Genomic DNA, 20,206 nt, shown 5'->3' with positions numbered 1-20,206 from the left:
TTATAGCATTGTGCGGGAAAAAACGGTTTGTCTTGGGAGCCAGCCATTTTGTGCGTTCCGTCTTGAAATGCATCCGTGCAGGGGCGGCGATGTCGCTCTGCATTTGGCACGGGCGGAAGAGTCGAGATGTCGCCGGCGGGCGGCGGGCGGCCGGCGGGACTGAAAGCGAGCCAAAGGGTTAACCCGTGGGGTGGGCTTGGGAGAAATCGCCCTGCCAAGGGTTTAGCTTGTGCCCAGGGTGATTTTTTTTTTAAAAAAAGGGAAGTATAAAACGAGGATCGTGGAATGCTGGTCCGCCTACGCAGCACAAGCAGGGGAGGCGGGAGATCAGCAGGACGGAGGTTCAGTGACGTGAGATGGCTGACAACTGCCAGCTAGGAAAGCCTTCGTGAACAGGGGCAGTGTATTGTGAAACCCCAGCTGCTGTGGATAAACTGCACGATCAGAGCTTGTGGATCAGTTCCGCTAGCAGAGTTGCTTTCCGCTGTTGGAAGAAGTCTTCAGCACGAGGGGAGCACCACCGCTGGTGGGACAGACTCTTCAGTATCCATCCCATCATCTTTATATCCCAGATGTGAGCTTCCAGAGGTATCTTCCGGTCCAGTCAGAGTCAGGATATCGCGTTCGTGCACTTCTTTTCCATCCCGCGGAAGCCCCGTCGGAATTTAAAACCTAGTCTTATCTATTGCACCACTACTTTCAAGATCGTCCTTTACTGTAAGATAGGGAGCCCAGGACAGTTGGCAATAATAAATCTTGACAGGGCTGTTTTACTAGGGCACGGATGACAGAAGAATTGGACAGGATCCCCTGGGGGGCATTGGACCACACATACGCCTGGGCTTGATAAATCCCAGTTGCCAGGTTACCATGGCTCTTAGGAATTTCGTTGTTGTCCCTAGCGTTTTCATCGGTCATGCCTTCGTCAGCGGCTCTTAGTAGTTCCCAGTTGAAGGACAGAGAATATTTGGGTGAGAGTTTGCGGCTAGCTTTTTCTTGTGCTGTAAACCAGCGTTACCCTCTGCTTATTTATACACGAGATCACTATTCTTACAGCTTCACAAGCAGGTGTCAAACGTTCTTGCAGTGGCCAGAAAGTGGTCATGAAAATAGAAAAACCTGAAGCCCGAAAAGGGTCTGATTTCTGAGATTTTGGGGTGACTCATATGTGTTGTTCCGTCAAATTCTTTCCGACCAGTGGTGACCCTATGCGTTAATGACCTCCAAAGCGTCTCATCCTTGACCAGGTCTTACAAACCAGGTCTTACCAACCTAGGGCTTCCTTGATTGAGTCCATCCATCTCCACTCGGGTCTCCCTCTTTCCCTGCCACCTTTGACTTTTCCTAGCATTATTACCTTTGCTAATGGCTCTTGTCTTCTCATAAGGTGATCAAAGTCCAATAGCCACAGTTTAGACCCAAGCATGGCTCCTTTTATCAAGGCCTGCCTTAGGTGAGATTCTAGCGCCCTTGAAATAAAACCCAAACCCACCAAGAAAGAATCATAGAATCATAGAGTTGGAAGGGGCCACAGAGGCCATCTAGTCCAACCCCCTGTTCAACGCAGGATCAGCCCAAAGCATCCTAAAGCATCTTAAAGGTGCACAATGCACAACATGTTGCTTGATATCCACCATGAGTCCACAGAGAGTGGGGGGATATGTCGAATGAATGAATGAATGAATGAATGAATGAATGAATGAATGAATGAATGAATGAATGAATGAATGAAGCTCTTATACCTTATACCTTTGACTGTTGGGTGGTGGTGGGGGGCACAGGTTAGAGTAGCCTTTCTCAACTTTTTAGCCATTGAGAAACCCTTGAAACATTCTTGAGGCTTTGAGGAGTGGCGCGATCATGCGCGATCATGCAGAATATGGTTCGGAGGCATTGCTTTGTACATGCCCACCCAGGGCACCACCCCTTCCTCCTTCCAGGCCCATCATTGGCCATTTTGGGAGGAGGGAGGCAGGTTGACACAATCAGATAGGGGTCACATCACCCGATAAATTTGTAACAAGTTTTTAACAGCTTGGTGTAGGGGTTAGGAGTGCAGACTTCCAATCTGGCGAGCTGGGTTCGATTCTGCCCTCCCCCGCATGCAGCCAGCTGGGTGACCTTGGGCTCACCACAGCACTGAGAAAGCTGTTCTGACCGAGCAGTAATATCAGGGCTCTCTCAGCCTCACCCACCTCACAGGGTGTCTGTTGTGGGGAGAGGAAAGGGAAGGCGAATTTAAGCCACTTTGAGACTCCTTCAGGTAGAGAAAAGCAGCATATAAGAACCAACTCTTCCTCTTCTTCAGTAATCTCAGGGCTCTCTCAGCCTCACCTCCCTCACAGGGTGTCTGTTGCAGGGAGAGGAAAAGGAAAGTGATTGTAAGCCGCTTTGAAGCTCCTGGTAGAGAAACTCTTCTTCTTCTTCTTCTTCTTCTTCTTCTTCTTCTTCTTCTTCTTCTTCTTCTTCTTCTTCTTCTTCTGTAATCTCAGGGCGCTGTTGCGGGGAGAGGAAAGGAAGGTGAAAGTAAGCCGCTTTGAAACTCCTTTGGAGTGGGGGGCGTGTGGGGAGGCATTGGGGTCTTACTTGCCGCTTTGCCCGTCCTCTTCTGAGAGCTGATCTCTCTCGAAACTGACCTGCTGTGTGTCTGACCTTTGCCCTTTCCCAGGGCTCCTCTGTCTCGTTCTGCAGACGAGGGTCCCTGGCCCAGAAGCGTCTTTTTCAAGGGTTCCTCTCGTGAGAGGCAATAATGTCGGGGACGTCACGCAGGCGAGGACATCCCAGTCAGGCGCGTCGGCTTCTCAGGAGAAGCGTTCTGTCACTCCAAGATTTTGGAGTCCCCAAAGCTCAACTCTCTCCCTGGAGCAACCTGGAACCATCTGGTCGGCCCCCCCTGGAAAAAGGATGGCTGGACTAGCTTGACCTTTTGGCCTGACCCAGACACGCAGGGCTCGTGCTCTTGTGATGAACCACCAGCGCAGAGCATGGCTGTGTTTTTTTGCACGGAATTGAGTAAATAAAAAAAGGCCAAAGACCTTTGAGTCAGACGACAGCCAGCCTCCTCCTCCGTCCCCCGGGTCTTGCACTCTGCAAACCTATCTGCGCCGATAAATCCGACTTGTTTGCTTTCTCAGCTTGCCGGGCTCTGGATCTGCGTCAGATGACATGGCCTTTTGGGGAGGGGGCTTTGCTCCCTTCTGCCGCGTTGCCGCCACTTCTTTCCTGCCACCCTTGCAGGTCTCCATCCCGTGCCAGATGTTACCAGGGCGCTGGTCTAGCCCCCTCCCTCATTCTTTCAGGACTCAGTTGCCGCTTTCTAAAAATTCTGCCTGTGTTTGCAGCTGGGCAGCCACCATAGCACGGAAGCCAAGAAACCGAGTTGGAAATGTGGCGGAGTACCTGGTTCAAGTCCTGCCCCTGCCGTGAACTCTCTTGGGTCTCCTTAGACGTGAATTTGCCCCGGGATTTCGGTGCTGAGATTGACAGGCAGGTTAGCCCCTTTCAACCAAGAGCTTCAGCAGACGAAACACGAGCAGCCTGGTAGGATCAGCGTCTTGTGTGACGTGTCTCGAAGGAGAAGGAGGAGGAGGAAGAGGAGGAGGAGGAGGAGGAAGAGGAGGAGGAGGAGGAGGAGGAGGAGTTGGTTCTTATATGCCGCTTTTCTCTACCCGAAGGAGGCTCAAAGCGGCTTACAGTCGCCTTCCCTTTCCTCTCCCCACAACAGACACCCTGTGAGGTGGGTGAGGCTGAGAGAGCCCTGATATTCCTGCTCGGTCAGAACAGTTTTATCAGTGCTGTGACTAGCCCAAGGTCGCCCAGCTGGTTGCATGTGGGGGAGTGCAGAATCGAACCTGGCATGCCAGGTTCGCACTCCTAACCACTACACCAAACTGGCTAAGGAAGTCTAGGGCTTGCTGACGCCACCACAGTCTGTCAGTCAGCGGGGAAGGCGGACGGGAGCTGGAGGCTCGATTACGCGGGGATGAACTGTTAGCAGAGTGGATAAGTCACTGATATGTACACGCTATCTTTAGATTGAGCCTCTTGTGGTGCAGGGTGGTAAAGCAGCCGACATGCTGTCTGAAGCTCTGACTATGAGGCTGAGAGTTCGATCCCAGTAGCCGGCTCAAGTTGCCGGCTCAAGGTTGACTCAGCCTTCCATCGTTTCAAGGTTGGTAAAATGAGTACCCAGGTTTCTGGGGGGTAAACGGTAATGACTGGGGAAGGCACTGGCAAACCACCCCGTATTGGGGTATAGTCAGTTAGGCGGTCCCTCAGATTCGCCGGACCCAGACTGTGGATTTTGGGAAAACAGTGATTTCGGATTCTGAATAACAATAGCAGGTGAATGACAGCCGCAGGTGTGAATGGATGAGGTGAGATATTCAGAGGGATAGAGAGAGTAGGGCTTGTTGCAGTAGTTACTTTCATAGAATCATAGAGTTGGAAAGGGATCTCTTGGGTCATCTAGTCGAACCCCTTGCACTATGTAGGACACCCACAACCCTATCGCTCATCCACTGTAACCTGTCAGTTTAGACCAGTTCTCGAGCCTATCAAGATCATCCTGTATTCTGTTGCTGTCTTCAGTTGTTTTTGCTCCCCCTCCCAGTTTAGTATCATCTGCAAATTTAATAAGTATCCCCTCTAATCCCTCATCCAAATCATTTCTAAATATGTTGAACAACATAGGCCCCGGGACAGATCCCTGGGGCACTCCACTTGTCACTCTTCTCCAAGACTTTCCAGCGTCTCTGGTCTTCTCATAACGTGACCAAAGTCCGACAGCCTCAATTTGACAAACAGATGTTTTATTCAAGGTCTAAGCCAGGGGTAGTCAAACTGTGGCCCTCCAGATGTCCATGGACTATAATTCCCAGGAGCAAACGCTGGCAGGGGGCTCCTGGGAATTGTAGTCCATGGACATCTGGAGGGCCGCAGTTTGACTACCCCTGGTCTAAGCTTTTAAAATTATATTTTGGAAAATGTTTGAAAATCTGGTTGTGTCACGGAAACAGGAACCTAGAATCCCATAGTCATCTCATTTGTCCGTAAATTCTGAGAAAATGTCATCTTCAACCATCAGGACGTTCTTCTGGTCATCTTCTGTTGACCAGGTTGGTTAGCTTCGCCGTTACGGCAAAGTCTCTCATCTTCCCCAGCCATAAGTCCAAGCCGGTTGGTTCTTGTAGTTTCCATCTTGATGCCGCCAGAAGTCTGGTTGCAGCAGCTGCGTAAAAAAACCCAAAACATTCTCTGGCATGCATAGGTAGTTCAGCGGGGGAAATACTTGGAGGTATAATTTTGGATCTAGGGGAAACTCAATTCCTAAAACGTTCTTCATTCTGCCATGTATTTTTATCCAAAATGGTTCTCATGGATGTTTTAGGCTGGGGAATCCCTGGAGATCTGGGGCTGGGGAGGGTGGGGTCAGAGGAGGGAGCTCAGCAGGGGGATGAGGCCATAGAGCCCACCCACCCCCAGTGTTGCCCTTTTCTCCAGGGGAAATTATCTCTGTTGTCTGGAGGGAGAGCGACGAAGATTATCTGGGGCCAAGGGACCAAGCCCTATGAAGATAGGTTGAGGGACTTGGGAATGTTCAGCCTGGAGAAAAGGAGGTTGAGAGGGGACATGATAGCCCTCTTTAAGTATTTGAAAGGTTGTCACTTGGAAGAGGGCAGGAGGCTGTTTCTGTTGGCTGCAGAGGAAAGAACACGCAGTAATGGGTTTAAACTACAAGTACAACGATATAGGCTAGATATCAGGAAAAAATTTTTCACAGTCAGAGTAGTTCAGCAGTGGAATAGGCTGCCTAAGGAGGTTGTGAGCTCCCCCTCACTGGCAGTCTTCAAGCAAAGGTTGGATACACACTTTTCTTGGATGCTTTAGGATGCTTTGGGCTGATCCTGCGTTGAGCAGGGGGTTGGACTAGATGGCCTGCATGGCCCCTTCCAACTCTATGATTCTGTGATTCTATGACATCAGGTATCATTCCAGGAGCTCTTCAGGCCTGTCTGGAGGTTGGCATCCCTGGGCAGGTAGGAAATAGAGGGTCTCATGTGCTGGTGACCCACACTTGATTGCCTGCGGCTCAACGTATGGCAGTCAGCGTGCGCTTTGCATGCACTGCCTTTGTAGGGGAATGGTCGCTTTTTGAGCAGACCTTGTGTACCTGTTTTGTTAATTTTTTCAATTTATGCTATTTGAATTCACTGCTTGCACTGTTTATGTCAGGGGTAGTCAAACTGCGGCCCTCCAGATGTCCATGGACTACAATTCCCAGGAGCCCCTGCCAGCAAATGCTGGCAGGGGCTCCTGGGAATTGTAGTCCATGGACATCTGGAGGGCCGCAGTTTGACTACCCCTAGTTTACGTGGTGATGGAGCAGATGATTTGATGGAACACTATGTGTAGGGCAGCCATGCTCTATGTTCTTGGTGCTTGAGAGGCCACAGTGGGAGGGCTTCTGGAGTTCTGGCCCTGCTGGTGGACCTCCTGACGGCCCCTGGGTTTTGGCCCCTGTGGGACACAGAGTGTTGGATTGGATGGGCCATTGGCCTCATCTAGCATGGCTTCTCTTAGGTTCTTATGTCTGGGGCAGTGATGCTCTGTTTTGTTGGTGCTTGGGAGGCAAGAGTGGGAAGGCTCCTGGAATTCCGGCCCCACTGGTGGATCTCCTGGTGGCCCTGGGGTTTTGGCCCCTGTGGGACACAGAGTGTTGGACAGGATGGGCCATTGGCCTGATCCAACATGGCTTCTCTTAGGTTCTTGGTGCTTGCAGGGCAAGAGTGGGAGGTTAAGGCCCTGCTGGTGGACCTCCTGATGTCACATGGGTTTTGCCCACTGTGTGACACAGGGTATTGGGCTGGGTGGGTCATTGGCCTCATTCAACATGGCTTCTTGTATGATCTTATGTTTGCGGCAGTGAGGCTGTGTCTTCTTAGTGCTTGGGCTGCAAGACTGGGAGGGCTTCTGGAGTTCTGGCCCTGCTGGTGGACCTCCTGGCGGCCCCTGGGTTTTGGCCACTGTGTGACACAAAGTGTTGGACTGGATGGGCCATTGGCCTCATCTAGCATGGCTTCTCTTAGGTTCTGATGTCTGGGACAGTGATGCTCTGTTTTATTGGTGCTTAGGAGGCAAGAGTGGGAAGGCTCCTGGAATTCTGGCCCCACTGGTGGATCTCCTGGTGGCCCCTGGGATTTGGCCCCTGTGGGACACAGAGTGTTGGACAGGATGGGCCATTGGCCTGATCCAACATGGCTTCTCTTAGGTTCTTGCTGCTTGCAGGGCAAGAGTGGGAGGTTAAGGCCCTGCTGGTGGACCTCCTGATGTCACCTGGGTTTTGCCCACTGTGTGACACAGGGTATTGGGCTGGGTGGGTCATTGGCCTCATTCAATATGGCTTCTTGTATGATCTTATGTTTGGGGCAGTGAGGCTGCAAGAGTGGGAGGGCTTCTGGAGTTCTGTCCCTGCTGGTGGATCTCCTGATGGCCCCTGGGTCTTGGCCCTGAGTGAAGCAGAGTGTTGGACTGGATGGGCCATTGGCCTGACCCAACATGGCTTCTCTTGTTCTTATAAAGGAATGTAAAACAAGCAATCCCCGCAGTGGGGGAGGGAAGCCAGACCAGATAAAGTTTTGGGATGGGACCTGGAAGCCAACAAAACTTCAGATCCCCTCTGAGATGTGAAGACAATTTGGGCGAGGGCCAGGCTCTCAACCTATCTCACCTTACATGGTTGTAGAGGCGGCAAGCAGGAGAAGACAAATCTATGCACACTGCCAAGACCACCACAAAGGTGGGACAGGGAACAATGTACGCTAGATCTTTAGAAGTCTCTCTGAAATTATGGCCACCTACTGTAGTTTGAAGTAGGGCAGTTAGGAGAATGAGGTGTAATGTTGTTCCCCTCCCATCTGTTCAAAGCCCTCATTTTGTCGCAACACACCTGTGATGCAGACAGGCATCAGTTATGTATTTTAATTTGGGTGTCTTCTGCCTTTCTTCATCTTCCATCATTCTCTTCTCCTGTGACTGGCTCATGGTCTTCCAGGGAGCTTCCATGGCAAAGCAGGGATTCGAACCTGGGTCTCCCAGATCCTTGTCTAGTGCTCTAACCCCCATACTTCAAGTGGGGGATTTGCCCAAGGCCACCTAGTAAATTTTTGTCAGGGGCAAGATCTGAACTGGGGACTCTCTCTGACCGTAGCTTTTTATCTCAGATGCTAAGCTGAGAGCCAGCATGGTGTAGTGCAGGGGTAGTCAAACTGCGACCCTCCAGATGTCCATGGACTACAATTCCCATGAGCCACTGCCAGCGAACACAGCTTCTAATCTGGCGGACCAGGTTTGATTCTTCGCTCTTCCTTATGCAGCCAGCTGGGTGACCTTGGGTTAGCCACAGTCCTGATAGAGCTGTTCTCATAGAGCAGTAATATCAGGCTCTCTCAGCCCCGGCATCTCCAGTTAAAGGACCAGTCAGCTGGTGACATGAAACATCCACCCGAGACCCTGGAGAGCCTCTGACATGATAGGACAGTCATAACCATGATTGACAAATTGCTTCATTCAGTCATTCAGAAGCTGCTTTTTTGCACTCTGCTTTTTACTACCCGAAGGAGTCTCCAAGCGGCTTACAGTCGTCTTCCCTTCCTCTTCCTGCAACAGACACCCTGTGGGGCTGAATGAGCTCTAAGAGAACTGCTCGGTAAGAACAGTCCTAAGAAAAATGTGACTGGCCCCAGGTCACCCAGCTGGCTGCATGTGGTGGAGTGGTGAATCAAACCCAGTTCTCCAGAGCATTATGCTTCGCCACTGCCAACTGGCTGGTGATCCCTGGCCCCAGAGAAGCACGTCGGTCTTCAACGAGGTCCAGAGCTTTTTCGGTCCTGGCCCCCACCTGGTGGAACGAGCTCCCTGAAGAGATCAGGGCCCTGCCTGAACTCCCCCAGTTCTGCAGGGCTTGCCAAAGGGAGCTCCTCCACCAGGCATTTGCCCAAGACCGACCACAGGTCCCCCCTCAGTCATCCCCTCCATGTCTTGAAGCAGTCTGACATCTCTAGGGGGTTTAGCTAAGTTTCTGTTCTTGTTAGGTTGTTATTGTTGGGATCAGTGAAGTTGTGTGGTTTAGAACCACTGTTGGATTGTTATTGTTGTATATTGACACTGCATGCATCCCCCTGTGATGTTGTAGGTAAGCTGCCCTGAGCCATATGGAAGGGCGGTATAGAAGTCAAATAAAATAAAATAAAATAAAATAAAATAGAAAAGAAAAGAAAAGAAAAGAAAAGGCTGCCGCTCTTACCCACTACACCAAACTGGCTTTCAGTTTGAGATGTGTGTTCATGGGTCTATTGAGAAAGGGGTAGTCAACCTGTGGTCCTCCAGATGTTCATGGACTACAATTCCCATGAGTCCCTGCCAACCAAGCGTCCACGGACCAGCCAGGAGTCCACAGGAACTTTGGAGGGGGATAACGGCCTTTCCCCTCCTGTCTTAATGGACCTAGCCACAAGCTAGGGAAACGACCCCTTCCGTTGCTCCCCCTCCCGAGTTCTCTCGTGGTTTCTGTGCCTGGAAGGGGGTGGAGCCTGCATGCCTTGTTCCACCTTAAAGCGTCTCCCCTCTGTCCTTTCCTCACTTCTCCTCAAGCCTGCCTGTAAACACAGAGAGCTACGTCACTTCCAAAGGGAGTATGGTCAGCTAACATCACTTCCGGGGTTTCTCGAAGCTTGGGAAATCATTTCAGGGACTCCTCCCCAGGCAAAAGGCTGAAGATGGCTGCTCTAGAGAAATGCAGGAGGCAGGTTAGAGTGGATGAGCGAGAGGGTTGTGAGTGTCCTGCATAGTGCAGGGGGTTGGACTAGATGACCCAGGAGGTCCCTTCCAACTCTATGATTCTAAGTTACTGGATGAATATCGGGGGGGGGGGGGATTTCACGTTCAGAGTAATTCAGCAGTGGAATGGGCTGCCTAAGGAAATGGTGAGCTCCCCCTCACTGGCCGTCTTCAAGCAGTAGCTGGACAGATCCTGGATGCTTGAGGCTGATCCTGCATGGAGCAGGGGGAGGGACTAGATGGCCTGTGTGGCCCCTTCCAACTCTATGGTTCTGTGATTCCATAAGCAACACCTGGACAGCCCTGGATGCATGAGGCTGATCCTGCATTGAGCAGGGGGCAGGACTAGATGGCCTGTGTGGCCCCTTCAAACTCTATGGTTCTGTGATTCTATAAGCAGCACCTGGACAGATCCTGGATGCTTGAGGCTGATCCTGCATTGAGCAGGGGGCAGGATTAGATGGCCTGTGTGGCCCCTTCAAACTCTATGGTTCTGTGATTCTATAAGCAGCAGCTGGAGAGATCCTGGATTTATGAGGCTGATCCTGCATTGAGCAGGGGGCGGGACTAGATGGCCTGTGTGGCCCCTTCCAACTCTATGGTTCTGTGATTCCATAAGCAGCAGCTGGACAGATCCTGGATGCTTGAGGCTGATCCTGCATTGAGCAGAGGGTCCGACTCAGTGGCCTGTAGGGCCGCTTCCCACTCTAGGATTCTATGAAACTGGGAGGCATAGAAGAGTCGATCCTACGTAGAAGGTCACCTACGTACGATGTCCGCATGGCTCCACTCAGTAACGCGACGGCCTCTCCGTATTCAAATCCCTAAAACTGACAAATGATCAGAGACTGAACGTGTACCGCCTTCATCTGAGCATTGATCGGAGGCGTCTTGCCGTAGCAGGATCCAAAGTCCAGTTCTGATGTTACTCCAGGACTGCTGTCCTGTGAAACTTTCGACATCCCCTGCGCCGCCCACCCGCAGCTTTGCCCTGGCAGGCACGGGGCCGGTTTCCATGGGTAGACCGCCACAGCTGGCAGAAGAGAAATTTTGATATTCCGGGCTGTGACTCACACTCCGTGCATTGTTTCTTGTTCCAAAGGGAACAAAAAGGAATCAAAGCTGTCCGTTCTGAAATTGGGACGGTGGGGGGGACGGGACAGCTTAATTATTGACTTACAGCTCCCACGTCACTTCCTCAGCTGTCTCAGAAAAGGCCATAACTATTGAATAGATCAGGAGTGGCTGGACTGTGGCTCTTCAGATGTCTGTGGACTACAATTCCCATGAGCCCCTGCCAGTGCTGGCAGGGGCTCATGGGAATTGCAAACCATGGACATCTGGAGAGCCACAGTTCGGCCATCCCTGGAAGAGATAAATGAATCTGTTGGAACAGAGGTGGAAAGTCCCCCGAGCTGTCCCAATTTTGGAGAAGAAGAATTGGTTCTTATATGCTGCTCTTCTCTACCCAAAGGAGTCTCAAAGCGGCTTACATTCGCCTTCCCTTCCTCTCCCCACAACAGACACCCTGTGAGGGAGGGGAGGCTGGGAGAGCCCTGAGATTATTGAAGAAGAACAAGAGTTGGTTCTTATATGCAGCTTTTCCCTACCCGAAGGAGTCTCAAAACAGCTTACATTTGCCTTCCCTTTCCTCTCCCCACAACAGACACCCTGTGAGGTGGGTGAGGCTGAGAGAGCTCCGATATCAAAGCCCGGTCAGAACAGTTTTATCAGTGCCCTGGTGAGCCCAAGGTCACCCAGCTGGCTGCATGTGGGGGAGCGCAGAATCGAACCCGGCATGCCAGATTAGAAGTCCGCACTCCTCCTAACCACTACAGCAAACTGGCTCTGGTGACCTGCGTGCTTTGAACACACAGTTCACGTACCTCTCCACCCCCCTGCTGCCCCCTGAAGCATGCCTCCACTTGCTCCGCTATTCCGGGCTCCAGTTTGGTGCTCAAAAATTCTTCCCTAGCCCAGTTGGCTCCAGAGGCAAGGGAAGCTTGACTCCTGGGTTGCGGTTTTCAAAAACTGCCTTTGGGCAGAGCGCAGGGCGGGGGCGGGATGGGGGGGAGAGCACATAAATATAGAAACAGAAGATTGTGGATATGTATGTGTGTTTTTGTACCCCTCCCTTGACAAGCCGAAGCAGCGATAAATTATGCAAGTATGTACTGGGACCTGCGGGAACGAGTGAGGGGCACACGCTTGGGAGCCTTGCTGGGGTGGGGGAATTGGGGGTCACTCCAGTTTAGGGGCAGCGCCTTTGAAATGGCCTTCTGTTGAATCAGACTCTGGGTCCATTAATGTGGCGTCGTCTGTTGAGACTGGCAGTGTCGCTTCGAGGTCTCCGAGAGAGGTCTTTGCTATCATCCAGGGCAGTCCTGGGACCCCTGGGGATCCGAAGGAGTTATGAAGGGGCCTTGCAGCTTTCCCCCTCTTGCCTTAATGGGCTCAGCCACAAGCTAGGGAACTGGCCGCTTCCGTTGATGCCTCTCTACCTCCTGAGTGAGTTGTCTCACGGTTTCCATGCCTGGTAGGGGCATAGCCTGTGCACATTTAGCCCTACTTTCAACTGCTTCCTGTCTCTCGGAGGGCTCAGGGGAAAGGCCATGGGTTTAGAAACCAAAGGGAGAGTTCTCGGTTGTGGCGTGGCACCGGGGGTCCGGGCTGGCTTCTCAGCTGCTGCCCTTCTTTATGGACTGCACAAGGCTGAGCCACGTAGTGGTACTAAAAGCAGGGGGGACGGAGCAGAAGGAGGGCGAAGGGTGCGGGTGGTGATGTCAGTTCCAGGGTGTGTGTCTGGGAGGCGTGGCCAGCTGACCTAACTTCCAGGGCTGATCGACCAATGAGAAATGATTGCAGGGTTACCTCCAAGGTCAGAAGGTTGGAAAAGGCTGACCTAGTGCCTGGCCCTTTGGCCTTTTGCCCACGATTGAACCGGGGACCTTCTGCATGTAAAGCAAAGAGGCTCTGCGCCTGGGCCACAGCTGCAACTCAGAGCGGCAGCCGCTCTCCAGGGTCTCCGGCAGACGCCAGGGGTTGAACCTAGGACCTTCTCTATGTCGAGCAGCTGGGGTCTCAGGCATTGGCCTTTCACATCTCCAGCAGCCTGATCCTTAACTAGAGATGGCAGGGATTGGACCTAGACCTTAAGCTGACCTTTGCCGAGCAGCAGGGTTGGTGTCCGCAGGTAACTCTTCTAGGTGGAATCTTGGTCAGACCAGCCAAGCTTTCCTTACATTCTTGAGCAAATTCAGGGTCACCGAGGCAGGGTCCCTTTTCATGGATCTTTAAGTAACTTTCCTGGGGAGGAAGGGATGGCGGTGCCACTTTTTAAAGGTTGCGAATGTCCTGCATTCTGCAAGGGATGACCCTGGAATAGATGACTCTGGACATCTCTTCCATCTCTATGATTTGTACAGCAAGCTTCTAAATACACTTTTTGTCAAGTCAGTCGGTCGATGCTGTTTTTACACGGGTTGCCGTCTACGGCCCAGGCCCGCAAAACCTCTAAAAAGGAAGCGTAATGCCCCATAACGTAAAACGGGAGCCAGCAGAAGAGCAGCTTAATTTTGGACGTTGTGCAGATTATAGATATCGTTCAGGCCTGTCATTTTAATGTCCGTGTTTATTTCTAGACTTTAAATATAAGGCTTAATAAATCGACAGTCACCCTGTTGTTTGGATTAGCATTCCCTGCAGGTGATCAGGCAGGGAGGCTTAGGCAAAACGTGGTTCTCTTCTCCCCTCCCCTCCCCTCCCCTCCCCTCCCCTCCCCCGTCTTCCCTTCGAAATCTCAGCTACCGGACATTAAACATATTTGGACAAGCAGTCATGCCGGTTAGTAACTTTGGTGGCCATTTTCAAGGCAGCTTCCGATGCATTTATGAGCTGCCTTGATCAGTGGCAAAAAGGCTAGGAAATTAACCCAGAGGGATGGGAGCCAGGGACCGAAACAGGGTTTAAATTCATTATATTGATATGTGGTCTTGAGAAAAGCTGAGAGCAGCGGACAGATAGCAAAGTGATTCAGTGGAGACCACTTGGAAGAAGTGCTTCAGTCAGCATGGTGGAGTGGTTAAGAGTAGTAGCCTCTAATCGAGAGAGCCGGGTTTGATTCCCCCTCTTCTCCGCATGCAGCCATCCAGGTGACCTTGGGCCAGTCACCGTTCTCACAGAGCTCTCTCAGCCCCGCTTCACTTCACGGGGCGTCATCGACCAATGGAAAAAATATTCTCAGGTTCGGCAGTAGGTGATGGGAAAGACCTGCTTCTGAGACCCTGGGGAACCACTGCCAGTCCGAATAGGGACCCTGGCTAAGTGGAAGAGCCTCTGCTGGGTGTGCAGAAGGTCCCAGGTTCAACCCCAGCATCTCTTCAAGAATGAGGTAGTAGATGATGTCAAACACCTTGATGGACCGAGGGTCTGCTTCAGTATGTCAGCTTCACGTGTGTGCAGACTCTGGCATCTCCAGCAGGTGAAGTGAAAGAAGCTGCATAGTCTGTGTAGACCCTGCTGTTCCGACTCTACCCATCTAGCTACCTACCTGCCCGCCCGCCCTCCCTCCCTCCCTCCATCCCTTCCTCCCTCCACCCACCCACCCACCCACCCTTCCTTCCTTCCTTCCTTCCTTCCTTCCTTCCTTCCTTCCTTCCTTCCTTCCTTCCTTCCTTCCTTCCTTCCGTCCGTCCGTCCGTCCGTCCGATCGTCCGTCCATCCGTCCATCCATCCATCCATCCTGTTTGTATACCGCCCTCCCCTGAGGCTCAGCACGGTTCACATGGAAAATAAACAGTACATGGAACTTTTTTCCACAACATATAAGTGGACTGCAACCGTAATAACCATAATCATAAAGTTAACAGTCTTGATCAGGGGTAGTCAAACTGCGGCCCTCCAGATGTCCATGGACTGCAATTCCCATGAGCCCCTGCCAGCAAATGCTGGCAGGGGCTTATGGGAATTGTAGTCCATGGACATCTGGGGGACCGCAGTTTGACTCCCCCTGGTTGATGGACCAATGCTCTGATTCAGTACAAAGCAGCAGTGTCATATGTTGTGTACGTGGGAACTGACTGCCACAAGATACAATCAGAGCTGCCTTATTTGTTGTGTTTCTTTCTCTCCCCCCCCCTTTTTAAACACAGAAAGCTTGAAAATTATTGAAAATACAAATGTGTTGGAGCAGGGTTCCCCCGGCCAGCCCCCGAGACGCCCCTACACAAAGGAGTTCCCTTCCCTTGCACTGACCCCGCTCTCCTTGTTCCTCCCCCCCCCCACCTCCGCAGGATGGACCGAATGACGGAGGACGCCCTGCGCCTGAACCTCTTGAAGCGGAGCCTGGACCAAGCCGACGAGCGGGATGACGTCCTGGCCAAGCGGCTGAAGATGGAAGGGCACGAGGCCATGGAGCGCCTCAAGATGCTGGCGCTGCTCAAGAGGAAGGACCTGGCGGGCATCGAGGTGCCCCACGAGCTGCCCGTCAAGCAGGACGGCCTGAAAGTCTACGAGGAGAAGCTGAACGGGAACCTGCGGCCCCACGCAGACAGCCGGACTTCGGGCAGGCCGGGGAAGGAGAACATCAACGACGAGCCGGTGGACATGAGCGCCAAGAGGAGGTAAAGGGCTTTCCTTTTCTTTGGTTAACCCAGGAAGGGAAGGAGCCTGTTGTGAGGGCTTAATGCAAAACAAATCTCTTCCTCACCTAGTAGCACCTTCATTATTATTATTATTATTATTATTATTATTATTATTATTATTATTATTATTATTATTATTATTATTATTATTATTATCATCATCATCATCATCATCATCATCATTATTATCATTATTATCATTATTATCATTATTATTATCATCATCATCATCATCATCATCATCATTATCATTATCATTATCATTATCATTATCATTATCATTATCATCATCATCATCATCAATTATCAGTTATCAGTTATCAATTATCAATTATTGATTTTCCACTCTTTCCTTTCGGACTCGGAGACCAACAAGATTTTCGGGATGCCAGTTTTAGAGCGTCAGACCCCAAGAACTTTTTACAGTACAGAACTCCCCCCCCTCCCCAATATTCCTCAGGCTTTGAGAAACCCCAGACGTGGCATGATCGTGCAGAATATCAATCTGTGGGTCCCACCCTATGACATCTGGCCGCCTGTTTTCCATCATATGCCGCTAATGGCATGATAGGGGTGGTGGCAGGGGAACAGGGGAGTTGTTTTTGGGTTTTGTCCGCCATCTGCCTTGCTTGGTTATTCATGGGGTTGGATGCTATGTTTTAATGGGGGGGGGGGGAGGTTGTTTTTAGTGTTTTTATTGCATCTATTATTGTTAAGCAGTTTGCCTTATCTGTAAGCTGCCCTGAGCCGACTTGTCGAGAGGGGCGGGGTATAAGCTAGACAGACAGACAGACGGATAATATGTTTGGGGAGCAGAGCTGTGTACATGCCCACCCAGGATGCCACCCCTTCCCACCCCCTCTGGGCCCATCATTGGCCATTTTGAGAGGAAGGGTGGGTCGACCGTATGTGGTCATATCACCCAATAAATGTTTAACACGTTTTAAAATATGTAAAAAAAAAAAAAATTAACTCCAACCAATCCAGGATACCCGGGGCCATCAAGAAACCTCAGGGTTTCATGGAAGCCTGGTTGAGAAAGCCTGGCGCAATGCATCCTCAGATTTCCTGGAATTTTTCCCAACTTAACTGAACCAACTAAGAGAAGAGCTGTGAGTTTCTTAATACTACTTGGGCACAGACTTTGGCAAGTCCGTGGGGCAGGGCAGGCATTCAGTCCATGAGGAGAGGCTGGTGTCACAAACCAAGCATTCTGCTCCTGGGGTTTGGATGGCGATCCAAGCCCCTCCCCAGAGTGGTCTCATTATTTAAAATACATTTTATTATGTTTTTATGCCACCCCGCCTCAAAGACTCAGGGTCGCTTAAAAGGTTAAAAACACAAAAATACGTAATGGTTAAAGGTAAAGGTAAAGGTATCCCCTGTGCAAGCACCGAGTCATGTCTGACCCTTGGGGTGACGCCCTCTAGCGTTTTCATGGCAGACTCAATACGGGGTGGTTTGCCAGTGCCTTCCCCAGTCATTACCGTTTACCCCCCAGCAGCAAACTGGGTACTCATTTTACCGACCTCGGAAGGATGGAAGGCTGAGTCAACCTTGAGCCGGCTGCTGGGATTGAACTCCCAACCTCATGGGCAAAGCTTTCAGACGGCTGCCTTACCACTCTGCGCCACAAGAGGCTCGACGTAATGGTTAAAAACATTAAAATCATGAAAACGCCTAATGAGCATTCACTGCATGCTTCATCCCTGTTCCAGGGGTGGAGGAGAGACCATGCGTATCATTCCAGTGATCTTCTAATTCAGGGGTAGTCAAACTGCGGCCCTTCAGATGTCCATGGACTACAGTTCCCATGAGCCCCTGCCAGCAAATGCCGCAGGGGCATTTGGAGGGCTGCCGTTCGACTACCCCTGTTCTAATTGGGTGGCTTCTTATTTATTTTTATTTTATTTATTAAACTTTTATACCGCCGCTCCCTTAGGCTCACGGCGGCTTACAAGATAAAAATTGCAATAAAACCCATATTTAAAACCGTTAAAACCAATCCACACTTCTTAGTTAGGGAGGTGAGCAGTTACGACGGGCTCTTCCCGTCTCAACCATCGGTCTGACTGGACAGCTGTGTCTTGCAGTTGCATTACTAGCATCCCTACGCTGCAGAGCCTAAGGCCGGGGGTATACTTTAAATCAGAGGTCCCCAACCTTTTTATCACCGGGGACCGGTCAATGCTTGACAATTTTACTAAGGCCCGAGGGGGGGGGGAGGCTTTTGCCGAGGGACGTCGCCGCCGCCTGAGCCCCTGCTCCACTTGCTTTCCCGCTGGCGCCCCTGACTTCCTGCTGCCTGCTGGGGGACCGCTGCCAGAAGCAGCTCTGCAGTGTCACGACAAGGGGGAGCCCCAGCCATGGCAGCTGCTGGAAAGCACCAAAGGTGAGCCAGTGGCAGACTGGCAGGGCAGCCCCCGAGGCAGCAGCCAGGGAGGAGGACGAGGAGTTGCCGCGGACCGGTACCGACTGATCCACGGACCGGTCCCCGGACCGTGGATTGGGGACCACTGCTTTAAATAATTTCTTTTCATAGAGGGACTGAAGTACCAATTCATTTACAAGTGAGAGGAACAACCACTGAGGAAAATTTACCTTGAAAACGGGAGATATCTAGAAATCCGTTTTGGTTGGATCCTGGAGTGAAGCCACACAGATAGAAGAGACCTTTGATCTTATTTTTCTTTATTCTCTATAATAAAGTTCGCAAACATTGCTAGTGGCCTTGGGATAGGTTTTTCTTTCTTTTTGATTGTATCCACTACAAACTGTCCCTTTTGTCAACCTTTGAGCATCTTGCAAGCCTTGCAGAACAATTGAAGGTCCCGTTCAATGGAACATTCCACCAGGCTGGGGCCAGAGCCAAGAAGGCCCTACCCTGGATGAGGCGAGCTTTATTTCCTTAGGGCCGGGGACCCTAAGCAAGTTCCGGTCTCTAGACCAGGCTTTTTCAACCGGGTTTCACGAAGGGTTTCCCGAATGGGTGGGAGTTAAATTTTTAATATATTTTTCAAAAAATTGTTAATCGTTTATTGGGCGATATGACCGTATATAGTCATGTTGACTCGTGCCTCCCCCCCATGGCCAGTGACGGGCCTGGAGGGGGTGGGAAGGGGAGGGGCCTCGGGTGGGCGTGTCCACAGCTCTGCTTCCTAGCCAGATTATGCATGATTGCGCCACTTCTGGGCTTTCTCGAAGCCTGAAGGATGTTCCAGGGGTTTCTCAACAGTCAAAACGGTGAGAAAGGCTGCACTAGACTGTAACGCTCTTGGGGGCACATAGTGCCCAGCCCCGTTGTCCCTGCAGCGTGTCAGCAGTGCAGGGGGCACGAACGGGTGTTAACCGGCACCCAGCAGCAGCAGCCGCGTCGCTGCAGGAGCCGGCTCAAGCGGCAGAACCCTGACTCACTGGCGCAGTCACGGGTGGCAGGGAGACAAGATGCCTCCCGTGGGCGGGAGAGAAGCATCTCTCATGCGGAACCGCCTCGGCTGGTGCTCCCTTCGGCGGGTGGCGGCCCCAGGCTGCAGCGCCCGCCATCTGCCCCACCGCCTCCAGCCAGCCCCCATTCGCTCGTGCTGGAACAGAAGGATCTTGCAGGCTGGGGAAGGGGGAGAGTTGAGTTGATGTGTCAGAATCAGGCTGCGGGCAGCTGATGTGAGTGGCACTCGGGAACTAGGCAGGGGGAACCGGCGGTCAGCGTAGGCGAGCAGGGTCAATTCTGCATCCCAGGAAACGGTTATCCTCGAGGCAGAATGGCTGACCCTGTGCCTGGCTCACCTGAGAAGCCGGCCTTATACTGAAACAAACCACCGGTCCCTCACCGTCAATATTGTCTACTCAGAGTGTCAGCGGTTGCCAGGGTCTAAGGCCCAGATCCGCATTTGGCTCTTGGGGCCCTTTCTTGCATGCCCAGGGGAATGCTGATCGCCCCCTTGGGGTTGGGAGGTGAATTTCCTCCAGGCCAGGTTGGCAGGGCTTCTGGGGTTTTTTTTTGGGGGGGGAGCATCATCTGGGCATGGAAATGGGGCCACTGTGGGTGGACAGGTAGTTGTGAATGTCCTGCATTCTGCAGGGGGTTGGAGTAGATGATCTTGGATGTCCCTTCCAACCTACTGCCTAATCCAGGCTTTCATTATAAACATTGAGAAACCCCGGGAACATCCTTCAGGCTTCGAGGAACCCCAGAAGAGGCGCGATCGTGCAGAATATGGTTGGGAAACATAGCTGTGAACACGCCCATGCGGGGCCCCTCTCCTTCCCACCCCCTCCAGGACCATTGCTGGCCATCAAGGGGGGGGGGGCGCAACATGACGATACGTGGTCATATCTGGAAAAATATTTAATTAAAAAAAATTATTTAACTCCCACCCATTCGGGAAACCCATCCAGGGCCGTCAAGAAACCCTGGTTGAGAAAGATTGGTCTTCAAGTTATTAAAAGGCTGCTCTGTAGAGGATGGAGCGGAGGGGCGGACCAGAACCAATGGGATGAAATTAATGCAGAAGAAATTCCATCTAAACATCCGGAGGAAGTTCCTGACAGTCAGAGCGGTTCCTCAGTGGAACAGGCTTCCTCGGGAGGTGGTGGGTTCTCCATCTTTGGAGATTTTTAAACAGAGGCTGGAGAGCCATCTGATGGAGAGGCTGATTCTGTGATGGTTCAAGGGGGTGGCAGGGGACATTGGATGAGCAATAGGCTTGGGAGTGTCCTGCACAGTGCAG

General features: G+C 51.7%; 1 protein-coding gene across 6 annotated transcripts in view; it reads left to right on the top strand.

Moving 5' to 3' along the window:
- Positions 1–20,206, top strand: part of GATAD2B (GATA zinc finger domain containing 2B) — a 91,386-nt gene that overhangs the window by 46,379 nt on the left and 24,801 nt on the right. For all 6 annotated transcript variants that reach the window (XM_077321299.1, XM_077321289.1, XM_077321271.1 and 3 more), the window contains exon 2: positions 15,129–15,458. In XM_077321299.1, the coding sequence (XP_077177414.1) occupies positions 15,130–15,458 (329 nt within the window). In that variant the 5' untranslated portion in view covers position 15,129. The remainder of the gene's footprint in view (positions 1–15,128; positions 15,459–20,206) is intronic.

Source organism: Paroedura picta, chromosome 1 (genome assembly GCF_049243985.1).
Source record: "Paroedura picta isolate Pp20150507F chromosome 1, Ppicta_v3.0, whole genome shotgun sequence".
NCBI classification, from domain to species: domain Eukaryota; kingdom Metazoa; phylum Chordata; class Lepidosauria; order Squamata; family Gekkonidae; genus Paroedura; species Paroedura picta.
This window is presented reverse-complemented; position numbering and strand designations above follow the sequence as displayed.